Genomic DNA, 15,671 nt, shown 5'->3' with positions numbered 1-15,671 from the left:
GTTGCGAGATTGCTGAGCTCCAAGCCGTTATTAGGCTACGTTCACATTTGCGGTCAGCGCCGCAGCGTCGGGCGCCGCAGCGGCGCCGCATGCGTCATGCGCCCCTATACTTAACATGGGGGCGCATGGACATGCGTTGTGCTGCGTTTTGCGCCGCATGGCCGCAAGCGTTGGACGCAAGAAACGCTTCAAGTTGCATTTTTTTTGCGTCCAACTTTCGGCCAAAAAGGACGCATGCGGCGCAAAACGCAGCGTTTTAGCGTGCGTTTTGCCGCGTTTTCGTTTGCGTTGTGCGCTGCGGCGCCGACGCTGCGGCGCACAACGCAAATGTGAACGTAGCCTTAGTCTAGCTTCTTCCCACCTGCTCAAGATCTTACTGCTGCTCCATGCACCGACCTCTGGCTATATCCTGACTACATTACCTGCTTATCCTCCCAACTATACTGCTGCTCCGTGTACCGACCTCTGCCTATTTCCCGACTACGATTCCCGCTTATCCTCAAGATCCTACTGCTGCTCTGTGTACAGACCTCTGGCTATATCCTGACTACATTACCTGCTTATCCTCCCAAATATACTGCTTATCCATGTACCGACGTCTGGCTATATCCTGACTAATTACCTGCTTATCCCCCAACTATACTGCTGCTCCATGTACCGACCTCTGCCTATTTCCCAACTACGATTCCTGCTTATCCTCAAGAAGATCCTACTGCTGCTCTGTGTACCGACCTCTGGCTATATCCTGACAATGGTACCTGCCGATGCTGCCCCTAGTAGTTGCAATATCACTACTCCAACTCAGGTCAGTCCATAACACTTACACTCTAAGGTTATGTGCACACTTTCAGGATTTCTTGCAGAAAATTCCTGAGAAAAACCTGAAATTGTCTGCAAGAAATCTGCATGCATTTTTTTGCGCGTTTTTGCCTCGTTTTTGGTGCGTTTTTTTCTGGACATTTCCCAATGCATTTTATAGTGGGAAATCAGCAAAAAAAACCTGCAAAATTAATGAACATGCTGCGTTTTTTACCGCAATGCATTTTTTTTTCGTGGAAAAAAACGCATCATGTGCACAAAAATTGCGGAATTCATTCTAAATGATGGGATGCATATTGTATGCTGTTTTTTTGGTGGTTTTATAGCGTTTTTATCGCTAAAAAAACCGTGACAAATCAGCAACGTGTGCACACAGCCTAAACTGCACACTGATTGTTTTCATTAACAGAGTACTGCAGCAATTTATGGTGTATATATCATATATACACGCACTGCTCAATAAAATACCACATCCTAGATATCACTGAATATTCCAGTTGCAAATCTTTATTCATTACGTAGTGTTATATATATATACACTGTTTAAAAAAATACAGGGAACACCTAAACAACACAATGTAACTCAAGTCAATGACACTTCTTTGAAATCAACCTGTCCTGTTATGAAGCAACACTGATTGTGAATCAATTTCTCCTGCTGTTATGCAAAGGGAACAGACAACAGGAAGAAATGATAGGCAATTAGCAAGACAACCCCTCTAAAGGAGTGGTTCTGCAGGGGGTGACCACAGACCATTTCTCTGTTCTCATCCTTTTTGGCTGTTGTTTTTGTCACTTTTGCATTTTGTCATTGCTCTCACACCTAGTGCATATTAAACTGAAGGTGATACTTGAACCTCCCTTTATAATAATGTAAACTGAATAAAGGTGAATTAAACAAACAACTAGATAGGTATATGGATGTGTATGTTTCCTTCACCTTAATTCAGTTTATATTATTATAAAGGGAGGTTCAAGTATCACCTTCAGTTTAAATGTGCTGTTTCTTTTGAATCTATTGATAGTATACCAATACGCTGTTAGGTATTATATAGGCACCCAATATTCCTATTACATTACAGCAAATAGAGAATTTTAATGCACACTTCGTTAATATTTTAACATTTGTGATTTATTAAAGTATGTATATTTAATATTATCAGAGTATATGTTTGTATCTTTTAATTTTTACTCTTAGTGTACTTACTCAAATTCGTTATTGACATTCTGGATATTGCATATGTGGAACAAGTATGAATGCCTGCAAAGACACTGAACTGCGAATATATAAGGAGACCAATCTGTGCCATGGTAAAACGCATCAGTTTTTGGTTACTTCGGCACACCTGGAGATGACATCACTCGCCATCTTCACGAAGATCCAGCAGCGCTGCTGGTCGGAGCGCTTAATACAGTAAAAAGGAGGAGAAAAAGACGAGCACGAGCGCTAGATAGGAGGATGCTCCCGCAACATAGCTCAACCTTTGTATCTTCAATTCGACTGACTTCTTTTTTTGGTCACTTCTCGCACGCAGTCTTTCACGCAAGTTAACTTCCCTGTGACTCAGTGGAGGACATGCTTGTCACAATGCCTGTTATCCTTTAATGGTGGATGGTTCATTACCATACACTTATTTAGTCAATAACCAGACGGCAATTGTGGAACAGAACTAACTTACTGTTTATATAATGCTTTTATCTTTTATTAATACATAATTTGTGTATATTTTACTGCATTGATGTGAATATCTGGTCACTTAGATACTCTAAACTGCACATTTAGTGTTTTAATTCACAGAGTACTGCATCAGTTTAGGATATACAGTCATGCCTGAAAGTGTTAGCACCCTTAAAATTGTTCCAGAAATGAAGCATTTCTCCTAGAAAATGATTTTTACTACACGTTTTGTTATGCGCATGTTTATTTCCTTTGTGTGTATTGGAACAACATAAAAAACTGAGAAAAAAGGTAAATTGAACATAATTTCACACCAAAAAAAAATGGACAGGACAAAATTGTTGGCACCTTTCCAAAATTGTTGGTAACCAACTTTGTTTCAAGCATGTGATGCTCGGTCAAACTCACCTGTCGCAAGTAATAAGTGTGGGCAAAATAAAAATCACACCTGAAACCACATAAAAAGGGAAGAAGTTCACTCAATATTTGCATTGTGTGTGTGTGTGCCACACTAAGCATAGAGAACAGAAAGAGAAGAGAATTGTCAGAGGACTTGAGAACCAAAATTGTTGAGCAGTATCAACAATCTCAAGGTTACAAGTGCATCTCCAGAGATCGAGATGTTCCTTTGTCAACAGTGTGCAACATAATCAACAAGTTTACAAGGCATGTCACTGTAGCTAATCTTCCTGGACGTGGACAGCAGAAAAAAATTGATGAAAGATTGCAACGCAGGATTGTCTAGATCAGCGTTTCCCAAACTCCAGTCCTCATGGACCCCACAGGTCATGTTTTCAGGATTTCCATAGTATTGCACATGTGAGAGAATTCCTGAGGGCTTAATGAAACTTCCACCACCTGTGCAATACTAAAGAAATCCTGAGAACATGACCTGTGGGGTCCGTGAGGACTGGAGTTTGGGAAACACTCTAGATGGTGGATAGGCAGCCCCAATCAAGTTCCAAAGAAATTCAAGCTGTCCTGCAGGCTCAGGGTGCATCATTGTCAGCGTGAACTATCCACTGTTGAATAAAATGAAACGCTATGGCAGGAGACCCAGGAGGACCCTACTACTGACACAGAGACATAAAAAAGATAGACTGCAGTTTGCCAAAGTGTACAGGAGTCAGACAAAATCCTTTTGGGAAAAAGTCTTGTGAACAGATGAGACCAAGCTAGAGCTTATTAGTAAAGCACATCATTCTACTGTTTACCGAAAACAGAATGAGGCCTACAAAGAAAAGAACATAGTACCTACAGTCAAACATGGTGGAGGTTCAAAGATGTTTTTGCATTGTTTTGCTGTTTCTGGCACTGGGTGCCCTGATTGTGTACACAGTATCATGAAATCTAAATGTTTCCAAAGGATTTTGGGTCACAATGTAGTACCCAGTGTCAGAAAGCTGGGTTTGCATCCTAGGTCATGAGTCTTCCAGTAAGACAATGAACCCAAAAACACTTCATGAAGCACCCAGAAATGGATGAAAACAAAGCACTGGAGAGTTCTGAAGTGGCCAGAAATGAGTCCAGATGTAAATCCTGTGGAGAGATCTTAAAATTGCTGTTGGGAGAATGCAGCTTTCAAATATGAGAAACCTGGAGCAGTTTGCAAAAGTGGAGTGGTCCAAAAAATCCATTTGAGAGGTATAAGAACCTTGTTCATGGTTATAGGAAGCGATTGATTGCAGTTATTTATTCCAAAGGGTGTGCAACCAAATAATAAGTTGAGGATGCCAACAATATTGTCCCACCCATTTTGGGGATTTTCCGTGAAATTATGTCCAATTTGCCTTTCTCTGGTTTTTTTTGCTGTTCCAATACACACAAAGGAAATAAACATGTCTATAACAAAATACGTGTAATTGCAATAACTTTCTGGGAGAAATATGTAATTTTATGGAACAATTTCACAGGTGCCAACACTTCCGGCCATGACTGTATGTATGCGCAATACCTATAGTGCTTTCCAGCTCTCACTGTAATGCACACTTGGCACTAGGAAGACCACATATTAAAAAATTCATAAAGTACAAACCAACTGCACATAAACGATAGTCCACCAACTATAATCTAGTACTGGCAATTTGTTCTGTTTTTTTGTTTTATCCTTCGTGGCAGTGGTTTGTCTGCCCCAGCGCGGTAGTGAGGACACATATTCAGTTATTCATTTATTGACGATCAGCACACAGAACCATTGTCTCTACTAGCTGCTAATCATATCCCAAAGTACATTAGGCAAAGCGCAAGTGTTATAATAGACTCTAAATAATCTATGCACACACAAATACATACAGTAGCAACCAAACGTTTTGCATTTTTTTTTAAAGTGTGATTACTTCTCTCTGGTTGTTGCGATGCCATTTTCTTGGTGATTTTAGTAAACTGGAAGCAAATATTTGTCAGCTACAAGGATGAAAATGGTGTTTGATGTTGTTTTATCCCTTTATGTGTTAATTTTCAACATTTGCTGGGCCAATTGTTTTGCATATTTTGTCATGGGTGGTCGAATTTTTTATAATTTTTTTTGTCTGTGTTTTTCAGTTAAAACATGGCAAAGAGAAAGACAAACCTATCACCAGATGTGAGGAAGCTTATTATTCTGAGAGTGAAGTCAGGAAAAAGCCAAAAAAGAGGTAGCTATGGAAATTAACTGCTCTCAGAGTCAAGCGTGACATATAATAAAGAAAGAAAAAGAAGGTTATGGAACAGCTGACAAACCTAGAAGTGTACGACCATGGAAACCTTCCAACATTATTAATTAAAAGTCAGTATATGATGTCCATAAAAGTGTTGTACAGATTACGCATGAAATGAACGAAGAATATGGGGTCAAAGGGAGTCGCCAAACAGTGGTGTGAAGGCTAAGAAAAGTAGGGTTGAATGCATGAGTTCCAGGCAAGAAGCCTTTCATCCCTGCAAAGAACCGCAAGGTCCGACTTGAGTTTGCCAAAGAACACAGCCAATGGAATGAGTCAGATTAGTCTAAAGTGTTGTGGTCGGATGAATCCAAGTTCAGTCAGTTTGGTAGTGATGGCAAGCACTATATATACCGCCCAATTGGAAAACGTAATGATGTAAGTTACCAAACACCTACAGTGAAACATGGTGGTGGCAATGTCATGGTTTTGGGGCTGCTTTTCTGTATCTGCAATTGGCCCTCTGCATAGAAATCATGGAAATATGAATGATACCATGTACAAGGATAAACTGGAGAATGCAATGCTGCCATATAGTAGAACCAAAGTAGGCTGGGGCTGGAAATTTCAGCAAAACAATGATCCGAAGCATGCATTAGTCAAAAATTGTTTAGCAAAGAAAAAATGGTCGCCTGTTGCAATGGCCAAGCCAATCACCTGATTTACACCCTATAGAGCACCTTTGGGATGAGTTAGGCTATGTGCCCATGTTGCAGAAATGCTGCGGAAATGTCCGCAGCATTTCCACAACTCCCTGCCGCGGGTAAAAAGCATGTGGAATTCGCATGCGTTTTCCCACAAAACACGAGCGTTTTGCAAGCATTTTTAGATTGCAGAATGCTTGCGTTTTCCAAGCGATTTGACGCATCGCTTGGAAAAGTGATTGACAGGTTGGTCACACGTCAAGCATAGTGCTTGACAAGTGTGACCAACTTTTTTTTACTATTGATGCTGCCCATGGAGCATCAATAGTAAAAGAGAGAATGTTAAAAATAATAAAAAGAAATAAAAAATATGGTTATTCTCACCTTTCCGACAGCCCCCGATCTCCTCAGCAGCGCTCCCGGTACGTTCCGTTCCCAGGGATGCTTTGCGCGAAGGACCTTTGCGACTTCACGGTCGCGACTGCGACATAATCTCAGGTCCTTCGCGCAATGCATCCCTGGGAACGGAAGCTTCCGCGTGCACCGCTGAGAGGCGGGAGGACTCCGGGTGCCATCAGATGGTAAGTATATCCCTATTTTTTATTTTAATTATTTTTTAATTCTCCTCTCCTTCAGACCCTAGGTACCATCCGTGCTTGAAGCGCTCACTTTACGCATGGAGGGAATAGCCACATGCGTAAAGTGAGCGTTTCAATGCAATCCTATGGCTGCGGAATCGCCGCGATTCTGCAGAAATAATGAACATGCTAGGGATTTTACCGCTATGCGATTCCGCAGCGGGAAAATCAGCAGCATAGGCACAGCAACTGCGGAATCCCATAGGATTGCATGGGAATGCGGTTTTTAAGCGTTTTTATGCGTTTACGCTGAGGCAAAAAATGCAGCAGAAACGCATAAAAAAACGCAACGTGGGCACACCGCCTCAGACTTAGGTGTTGGGGCCCATACCCATAGCAATAAAGGTGAATTGTTTGCAGATTTGCAAATGGAATTAAGTGAGATCCCTCAGGATTTCTTGAATACCCCTAGTGGCTTTAAAGGGAACCTGTCACCCCCAAAATCGAAGGTGAGCTAAGCCCACCGGCATCAGGGGCTTATCTACAGCATTCTCGAATGCTGTAGATAAGCCCCCGATGTATCCTGAAAGATGAGAAAAAGAGGTTAGATTATACTCACCCCTACAGCACCCCGATGTATCCTGAAAGATGAGAAAAAGAGGTTAGATTATACTCACCTCCAGGGGCAGTCCCGCTGCACTCCGGTCCGATGGGTGTTGCGGTCCGGTCCAGGGCCTCCCATCTTCTTACGATGACATCCTCTTCTTGTCTTCACGCTGCGGCTCCGGCACAGGCGTACTTTGTCTGCCCTGTTGAGGGCAGAGCAAAGTACTGCAGTGCACAGGAGCCGGGAAAGGTCAGAGAGGCCCAGCGCCTGTGCACTGCAGTACTTTCCTCTGCCCTCAACAGGGCAGACAAAGTACGCCTGTGCCGCCGGAGCCGGCATTATAGAATGCTGTAGATAAGCCCCTGATGCCGGTGGGCTTAGCTCACCTTCGATTTTGGGGGTGACAGGTTCCCTTTAATGCCCCGTCAGTGTGGTGCAGTAATTAAAGCAAGAGGTTATGCTATAAAATACTAAGTCATGGCACTGTAAAAATAAATTACTATGTTGTGATCAATAGTATATGCAAAACTTTTGACAGTTTTCTTTCATTAAAGGGAACCTGTCACCCCCAAAATGGAAGGTGAGCTAAGCCCACCGGCATCAGGGGCTTATCTACAGCATTCTGTAATGCTGTAGATAAGCCCCCGATGTATCCTAAAAGATGAGAAAAAGAGGTTAGATTATACTCACCCAGGGGCGGTCCCGATCCGGTTCTGGTCCGATGGGTATCGCGGTCCGGCGCCTCCTATCTTCATCAGATGACGTCCTCTTCTTGTCTTCACGCTGCGGCTCCAGCGCAGACGTACTTTGTCTGTCCTGTTGAGGGCAGAGCAAAGTACTGTAGTGCGCAGGCGCTGGGCCTCTCTGACCTTTCCCGGCGCCTGTGCACCGCAGTACTTTGCTCTGCCCTCAACAGGGCAAAGTATGCCTGCGCCGTAGCCGCAGCCTTGAAGAGAAGAAGAGGACGTCATCTGATGAAGATAGGAGGCCCCGGACCGGACCGCGACACCCATCGGACCAGAACCGGACCGGGACCGCCCCTGGGTGAGTATAATCTAACCTCTTTTTCTCATCTTTTAGGATACATCGGGGGCTTATCTACAGCATTCCAGAATGCTGTAGATAAGCCCCTGATGCCGGTGGGCTTAGCTCACCTTCCATTTTGGGGTTGACAGGTTCCCTTTAAATGACCATACCTACATTCTAAAGCATTTTGATTAAAATTAAGGTCTTGCATGAAAAAATCTTCATGCACTTTCAATTCATCACCAGGAAAAAGGCATCACAACAACCAGACAGAAGTAATCACACTTTAAAAAAAATGCTAAACTTTTGGTCACCACTGTACATTATGTAGACTGTCTGCAGGATTCCTGGTATTTTGACCACATAATTTTTATGCTTACTTTCCAAGTTCAAGATATTGTGGTGTGATCCTGGAACCATCAAAAGTTTTGTTGCAAATAGCCAACAGGGTAGTAAAAACGTGTTGAGAAAAAAAGACGCCAATTTACTGCCAAAGATTTGAGAAGAATCTAGTGTGACATGAGCAGAAAGCCATTATCCTCCAGTGCTGTCATATTCAGGAACTGCAACCTCTCTGGAAGCCCAGAAGTACAAGGTGTTCAGTGCTTAGAGACATTGCCAACATAAGGGAGGCTGAAACCAGTCCACCACTGGGAAAAATACAGAAGGGGAAACATCAAGACTGAACCAAGAAATATCTGAAGAGAGAATTTTCAAAGGTTTTATGGATTGATGAGAGGAGAATGACTCTTGACGGACCAGATGGATGGATCAGTTATGGAAATAGACCTCCACTATGACTCAGGCACCAGCAAGGTGAAGGTGGGGAACTGCTATCTATTTTATTCACTTATATAGCGCTATTAATTCCTCAGTGCTTTATAGACGTTATCGTCACTATCCCCATTGGGGCTCACAATCTAGATTCCCTATCAATATGCCTTTGGAGTGTGGGAGGAAACCGGAGAACCTGGCGGAAACCCACACAAACACGGGGAGAACATGAAACTCCTTGCAGATGTTGTCCTTGATGGCATGTCAACCCAGGACCCCAGCACTGCAAGGCTGCAGTGCTAACCACTGAGCCACCATGCTGCCCATATGGGCTTGTATTACTAAAGATGAGCTGGTTAGACCTTATTGGGTTGAAGATGGACTCAAAATCATCTCCCAAATATACTGCCAATTTTTAGAAGGCACTTTCATAAGACGTGGTGAAGGAAAAGGTATGCATCTTTCAAGAAAACCATGATTTTTATGAATGACAATGCTCCATCACATGCACAGAAGTCTCCACTACTCAGCTGCCATTAATGGTCTTAAAGATGAAAGAAAAATGAGATGGCCCCTTTCTCACCTGAACTAAAACCTATTGCGAACTTGTGGGCCCTTCTTAAACGGGAGATTTACAGTGAAGGAAAGCAGTGAACACCTCTGAACAGTGTTTGGGAGCAGGGTCACCATCAGGGCATTACTGCCCTTAATGGGGTATGGAGCCCAGTGAGCAGAAGCAAAGACGTGGGGGTCTGGGCCCTAGGGTATAATAATATGAATTGAGATTGGACGATGGTGGACAGTAAATGATGCTGTATTGAGGGTGGGGGAGATCAAATGATCATGAATTGAGGGTGGGGGGTGAGAGAAGTTGATAATGAATAAAGGGTGGAGGTGAGAGAACATGATATAATGAATTGGATTGGAGGGGGGCAAGTAAAAATAATGAATCGGTGGAGCAGGAGGTACATAGTGGGGGGCGTTGAGGATCCAGGTGTGTGACTGGCATTGAATTGGGGGAAAGAGTACAGGTGCCGATAAATTTACATGTTAATTTGGTGGGGAAAGTGGCTATTTATGGATGGTGGGGGCGCATTGGTGAATGACAACTTATATTTGGAATGGTGGATTGCATAATAACTAACTATATATTAATGGTGGGTGCACGTCTGTATTCAGCTGCGCAGTCTAGAACTTGGGGAAAAAGTGGGGCATGTGCTCTGGAAGCAGTGCTCTAGATAACTGTTATTTTCTGTAGAGAGAAGTACTGGCTGGAAGTAGTAATGGCGGTCTGCGCTGGAAGAAGAAAAGCGAACATGAAGGACTTCAACTAGAAATGTCCTTGGAGAGCCAGTGAGTTACCTGTACACTGACACTATGTACAGAGCTCTTGTGTATAATGGCACTGTTGATCCTTATTACCTGTACACTGACACTATATACAGAGCTTATGCGTATAATGCCACTGGTGATCACTGTATTACCTAAACACTGATACTATATTCAGAGCTCCGATGTGTAAATTCACAGTGATCACTGTATTACCTATACACTATATAGAGAGATCCTGTGTATAATGTCACTGGTGAGTCACTGTATTAGGCGACGTTTACATATTCAGTATTTAGTCAGTATTTTACATCAGTATTTGTAAGCCAAAACAAGTAATGGGTGAAAAATGCATAAATAGAACACGTGTTTCTATAATAATTTTCTTAAAGATTGTTCCACTCCTGGTTTTGGCTTAGAAATATTGAATGTGTGGACTTGGCCTTACTTGTACACTGTACACTATATACAGAGCTCCTGCGTAAAATATCACTGATGATCCCTGTATTACCTGTACACTGACACTATACGCTATATACTAAGTATAGAGCTCCTGTGTATAATGGCACTTATGGTAATATTAGTATTGTGTTTTTTTTATTAATGATCAGTATTGTAGTATTTGATCATTATGTGGTGGTAATATGTGGTTTGGCAGTATTTTTTCCTTGTATGTGGTATTATTCGATCACTATGTGGTGGTAATATGTGGTCTGGTTATAGCGTGACGGTATTTGTCCCCTGTATGTGGTATTATTTTAAAAAAATGCATGTGATAAATTCCCTTAAAGAAAAATAAATAAAAATATACCTAAAAAGAAAATCTTGGATATTTTAAGAAATGTTTAATAGGTTAGAGCAGAGCCTGGCCTACCTACCTTGTCGTGGTGGCTTAAATTTTTTTTTGCCAAAAACAAAAGCTGATGGCTGCGTATGTGATCTGGTGTCCTGTTAGGGTATGTTTCCACGTTCAGGAAACGCTGTGTTTTTGACGCTGCGTTTTTCCGCAGCGTCAAAAACGCAGCGTCCAGATGTTACAGCATAGTGGAGGGGATTTCATGAAATCCAGACTCCACTATGCGTTAAAAAACGCATGCGTTTTTGCCGCGAAAACGCATGCATGGTGCGTTTTTTCTAAACGCAGCATGTTGCTACTATGAGCAAAACACGCAGGTGACCTGCCAGTGACCTCAGGTGCAGTTTTGGTCAGGATTTTACCTGCATAAAATCCTGACCAAAGCCTGAAGCAAAACTGAACGTGGAAACAAACCCTAAGGGTATGTGTCCACGTTCAGGATTGCATCAGGATTTGGTCAGGATTTTACGTCAGCATTTGTAAGCCAAAACCAGGAGTGGGTGATAAATGCAGAAGTGGTGCATATGTTTCTATTATACTTTTCCTCTAAGGGTATGTTCCCACCGTCAGGATGGCCGGCGGTATCGCCACAGCGGCGAAGCTGCTCGGCGCTAAGCCCCGCCCCCTTTCTGGGACGCGATCATGCCGGATGTGTTAACTCTTCACATCCGGGATGATCGCTCTCTCCCATAGCGCCCTGTGATATGCCTTGCGGGGACGCTGCGTCCCCGCAAGATGTACGGACATGCTGCGATCTGAAAAGACGCGCAGCATGTCCGGAGTCGCAGGGCCGCTGTGTGCGGGTTTCCACGCATAGTGGAGACGGGATTTCATAAAATCCCCTCCACTATGCTGGAACATCTGGACGCTGCTTGTTTGACGCTGCAGCTCTGCGCAGCGTCAAACAAGCAGCGTTTCCTGACCGTGGAAACATACCCTTATTGTTCCACTCCTGGTTTTGGCTTACAAATACTGATGGAAAATCCTGACCAAATCCTGATGCAATCCTGAACGTGGACACATACCCTTAATGTGTGACTGGTGAGGATGAGGTGCAGCAGTGGAGTTTTTCCCAAGAGTGGGTGGTGGGAAGGTTCAAGGGGTGGAGGTGGAGTCTCAAGGGGCCTGAAAATGTTATCACTATGGGGCCCTGAAATTCCTGGTGGCAGCCATCTGAAAGGCTGTGGGTGGTGCTGCCCAAAAAATTGATAATCAACAGATTAGGAAACAGAGAGACTCAATAGATGGAAGGTTTATGACTTATTGAAAACAAGGGTGGCTATATTGGTCACAAATATTTTTTGTGAAATATCAGAAATGTATTTTGTACATTGAGTTCTCACTTTAACAATAGAAAATAAACAATTGATATGTGAAAAAATTATGTTTTTAATTTAGTTGCATGATAATTCTGCACACATACCGTAGATATCTGAAGAAAGACAAAACCTCACTTTTGCTTTCTTAAGTTTTCAGGTGTCAGGTTTATTAAACTTTTGGATTGACCCACAGATCTAGAGTTGTTCAATAATAAATGTAATCATAAAAATACAAATTACTTAATAATTGTGCACAGACATGCATTACACTACACATAGCATACAGCATGGATACTGTACCCAGACTCGTGCATTACATGTTCAGTACACAGACACCATACATACTGTGCTCACACATAGATGTACACATGCATGCACATTACTGGACGGTCTATAATGGACACATAAGTCCACACTTTTTTGCTTTTCTCTATCCGCTGTAATGTTTGCTGTTATTAAACGTCAGTAATCCGCATGGTAATAGACGTTCTTATATGTGACGACTACAAATCCATATGAAGCAGCGGTGTAATGTATACATTGTAATGTACAGTGCGGACTATTACACACGGTGTCGGTCAGCCGGAGACCCCAGACTCCTAATTTACTGCTCCGGAAACAATCACTAATAACAAATAGCAGCAGCATAAAAAGAGGTGCACAGCAGCGGAGTCTCACTGTAATAACGGAGATTGCTCCGTCATCTGCAGGAATTCCCTTTTTCCAATAACAGAATTTCTAACAGAAGTGTGAACAGAGACAGATCAGCAGGGTCCAAGGTAGAGACCCCCGTTCGGTCCACTCACCCCGGGTCACCCCCAGCACTCGCCCAGGTTATACTAGGTGTCACACAGCCACTAAAACTTTCTTACAAAACTTATTTGTCAACAACGCAAAGTAACCTGTCTGCAGTGTGAAGTGTGCGCCCCATTAGCGCCATTGCCGCAGCCTCCCCGCCCCTCGGGGTCTGTGCAGACGCTGCGCCCACACACACGTGCAGGTGACGGCACCGTACCTGGCCCGGGCTCCGGGGACGCCTGGTCTATGGGGGCAACAAGTGCTGTCACCCTCCGCCGCTACTCCAGCCTGCAGCTGCGGAAATGTCAGCTCCCTGCTCCCCGTGACGAAACCCCGCAGTCCCGCCCCGTCAGCGAAGAAAATGTATATATACCGGGCATTTCTGCCCTCCTCCTCTGTCACATGACCGCCTGCAGCCTGGCACCACAGAGTGGCAGCATGGCGTGCACGTCAGGCAGGGCTGAGTGTGGGGGGCACAGAGGACCATCCATGGGGGATGCGACTGCAGGGCAGGTGCACAGTCTGAGGACTGGAGTGTCTGTGCTCTGTGCCGTCCTGTGAGCAGCCGGAGGGCAGCGGCGCCACCTAGCGGTTATAATGTGGCAGTGAGATGCGCAGGATCGCGACAGGCTGCGGACAGCGCGGAATATCGTCCTCGTCGTGTGTAGTCGGGTGTTCGGAGTTAATGACCGTCCAGAGAGACTGCAGCAAAGATAGAAGGTTGATTTCATGCCTCACCCTCTGCTGGTTACTCCCCTCCTCACTACTGACCTCTGCTGGTCATTCAAAGTATCCCGTGTACATTCTCACAGGCGGCCCCGACTCATCAGTCATTACACGGAGTTCGCTGAGAAAAGTCGCTAACCTCTTACGTAACATGGAGATGTGCAAAAACATAGCGACTTTTGGTGTTTTCAGGACAGTGTCACTCAACTCCCAAAATGGGCAAAGCGGGGCAGGATGGCCTGGGGCAGGATGGGGGCAGAAAGGGGACAGGAATAGGGCAGGATGGGGCAGGAATAGGGCAGGATGGGGCAGGATGGGGCAGGACGCCACCGCTGGTCTAAGTGATGGACAACCAGAAGTCCTGGAGTAAGATTTCTGACAAGACCCACTTGTTAGACGCTCCTGATTCAGTATGAGGGGTATTCCCATCTCCAAGATCCCAATATATAGTAGGAGTAATAATAAAAATATTAGCAAATACTTCCAATTAGAAATGTAGTATAGTTCTCCTGATTTGCTATGTCTCTTTCCTCATGTGCAGGGCATTGCAGTAGCTTAGGTATCTATGGTTACAACCACTAAAAACTAACTCACTACATGAATGGTCGTAACCATGGATACCTAAGGTGCTACAATGCCCTGCACTTGTTGTAAGTGACATAGCGAATCAGAAGAACTGTACTTTATTTGTATATACATAATTGCAAAGGTTGAGAAAAGACCTCTGTCCTTCAAGTTCAGCCTTTCCGCCCTGACGATGCCATAATGATTAGCGCGCTGAGTGCACCAGGAAGGCGTTGACGTTCTTATCTATAGACGAATGATGCTGGTGAAGATGTTTTCATCATATACAAATAAAGTTGATGTTGATATTGCTGATCTGGATTTCTTCTACCTTCTCATCATCATCGTCGGTGGCAGCGACATTAATTCCGTGCTCCGGACGGACCTGGTAACCGTAGTGAGATGGCTTTTTTATCCTTTTTCTGACTTTTTGAGTTTCATTCCATTCCAAGGACGACTTTGTCAAGTCAAAAGGCTGCAAAACACTATGTGAAAAAAAGCTACAAAAACTTTTCAAAAAGAAAAATGAAGAGAGACCACTTCTCCTTGTCTAAAGGAAAAAAAAGTGTTTATTGGATTTTTCAGCCTCCAAAAAGCTCAGTTTGAACGGAACCTAATAGTACCAGCATTGAAGTGTTTAATCAAGTTTCACATAGAAACCCACAAAACCCCATGTGTGATGCTCTTTAGTTTTGCGGGTTTTCCAAGGATTCTATCATGCCGCTGCGGCTGCTTATACGGTTGTCAATAACTAAAAACTTTTGTGAAAATGGACCTAATGTGGTGCTAAAAAAATACATGTCCAACTACCGACCTCCACTACTGCACCATAAGGCCCAGTTCACACTTGTCATTTTTGCTGCTTTTTATGCTAATTTTCAGCTGCTTTTTACAGTACCATTAAAGCCTATGAGATCACTTCTTTCAGTGTTTTTTTAGCACTTTTCACCCATTGACTTGAATGGGTGGTGAAAAAACACACAAAAAACACAGGTATCAGGTTTTTCACCATTTTTTGTGCCAAAACCTGATGCTATGGAATAGGACTTTTTTTTTCAACACTAAACGTTATCAGCATGCACAAGAGACAAATCTAGCATGCCAAAACCGCTGCAGAAAAAAACGCAAGAAAAAATAATTAAAACCAAGGAAAACATGCTTTTTTTCTGCGGGCTTATTTCCTGCCAAGAAAATCTGCTGCAGAAAAAAAACGCTGAAAAAACGAGTAGTGTGAACTTACCCTAAGGCTATGTGCCC

The 15,671-nt window shown here is 43.5% G+C and overlaps 1 protein-coding gene across 3 annotated transcripts in view; it reads right to left on the bottom strand.

The window, feature by feature from the left end:
* The window catches only part of TEC (tec protein tyrosine kinase), a 126,993-nt gene extending 113,362 nt beyond the window's left edge, over positions 1 to 13,631 (bottom strand). Inside the window, exon 1 of one of the 3 annotated variants that reach the window (XM_077279807.1) lies at positions 13,511 to 13,631. In XM_077279807.1, coding sequence (XP_077135922.1) covers positions 13,511 to 13,611 — 101 coding nt within the window. In that variant the 5' untranslated portion in view covers positions 13,612 to 13,631. Of the gene's footprint in view, positions 1 to 13,341; positions 13,467 to 13,510 lie in introns of those variants that run through there. The other 2 variants (XM_077279808.1, XM_077279809.1) reach the window with 2 other exon arrangements.
* Positions 13,632 to 15,671: the final 2,040 nt, after the last annotated feature.

This window comes from Ranitomeya variabilis, chromosome 1 (assembly GCF_051348905.1).
Source record: "Ranitomeya variabilis isolate aRanVar5 chromosome 1, aRanVar5.hap1, whole genome shotgun sequence".
NCBI classification, from domain to species: domain Eukaryota; kingdom Metazoa; phylum Chordata; class Amphibia; order Anura; family Dendrobatidae; genus Ranitomeya; species Ranitomeya variabilis.
This window is presented reverse-complemented; position numbering and strand designations above follow the sequence as displayed.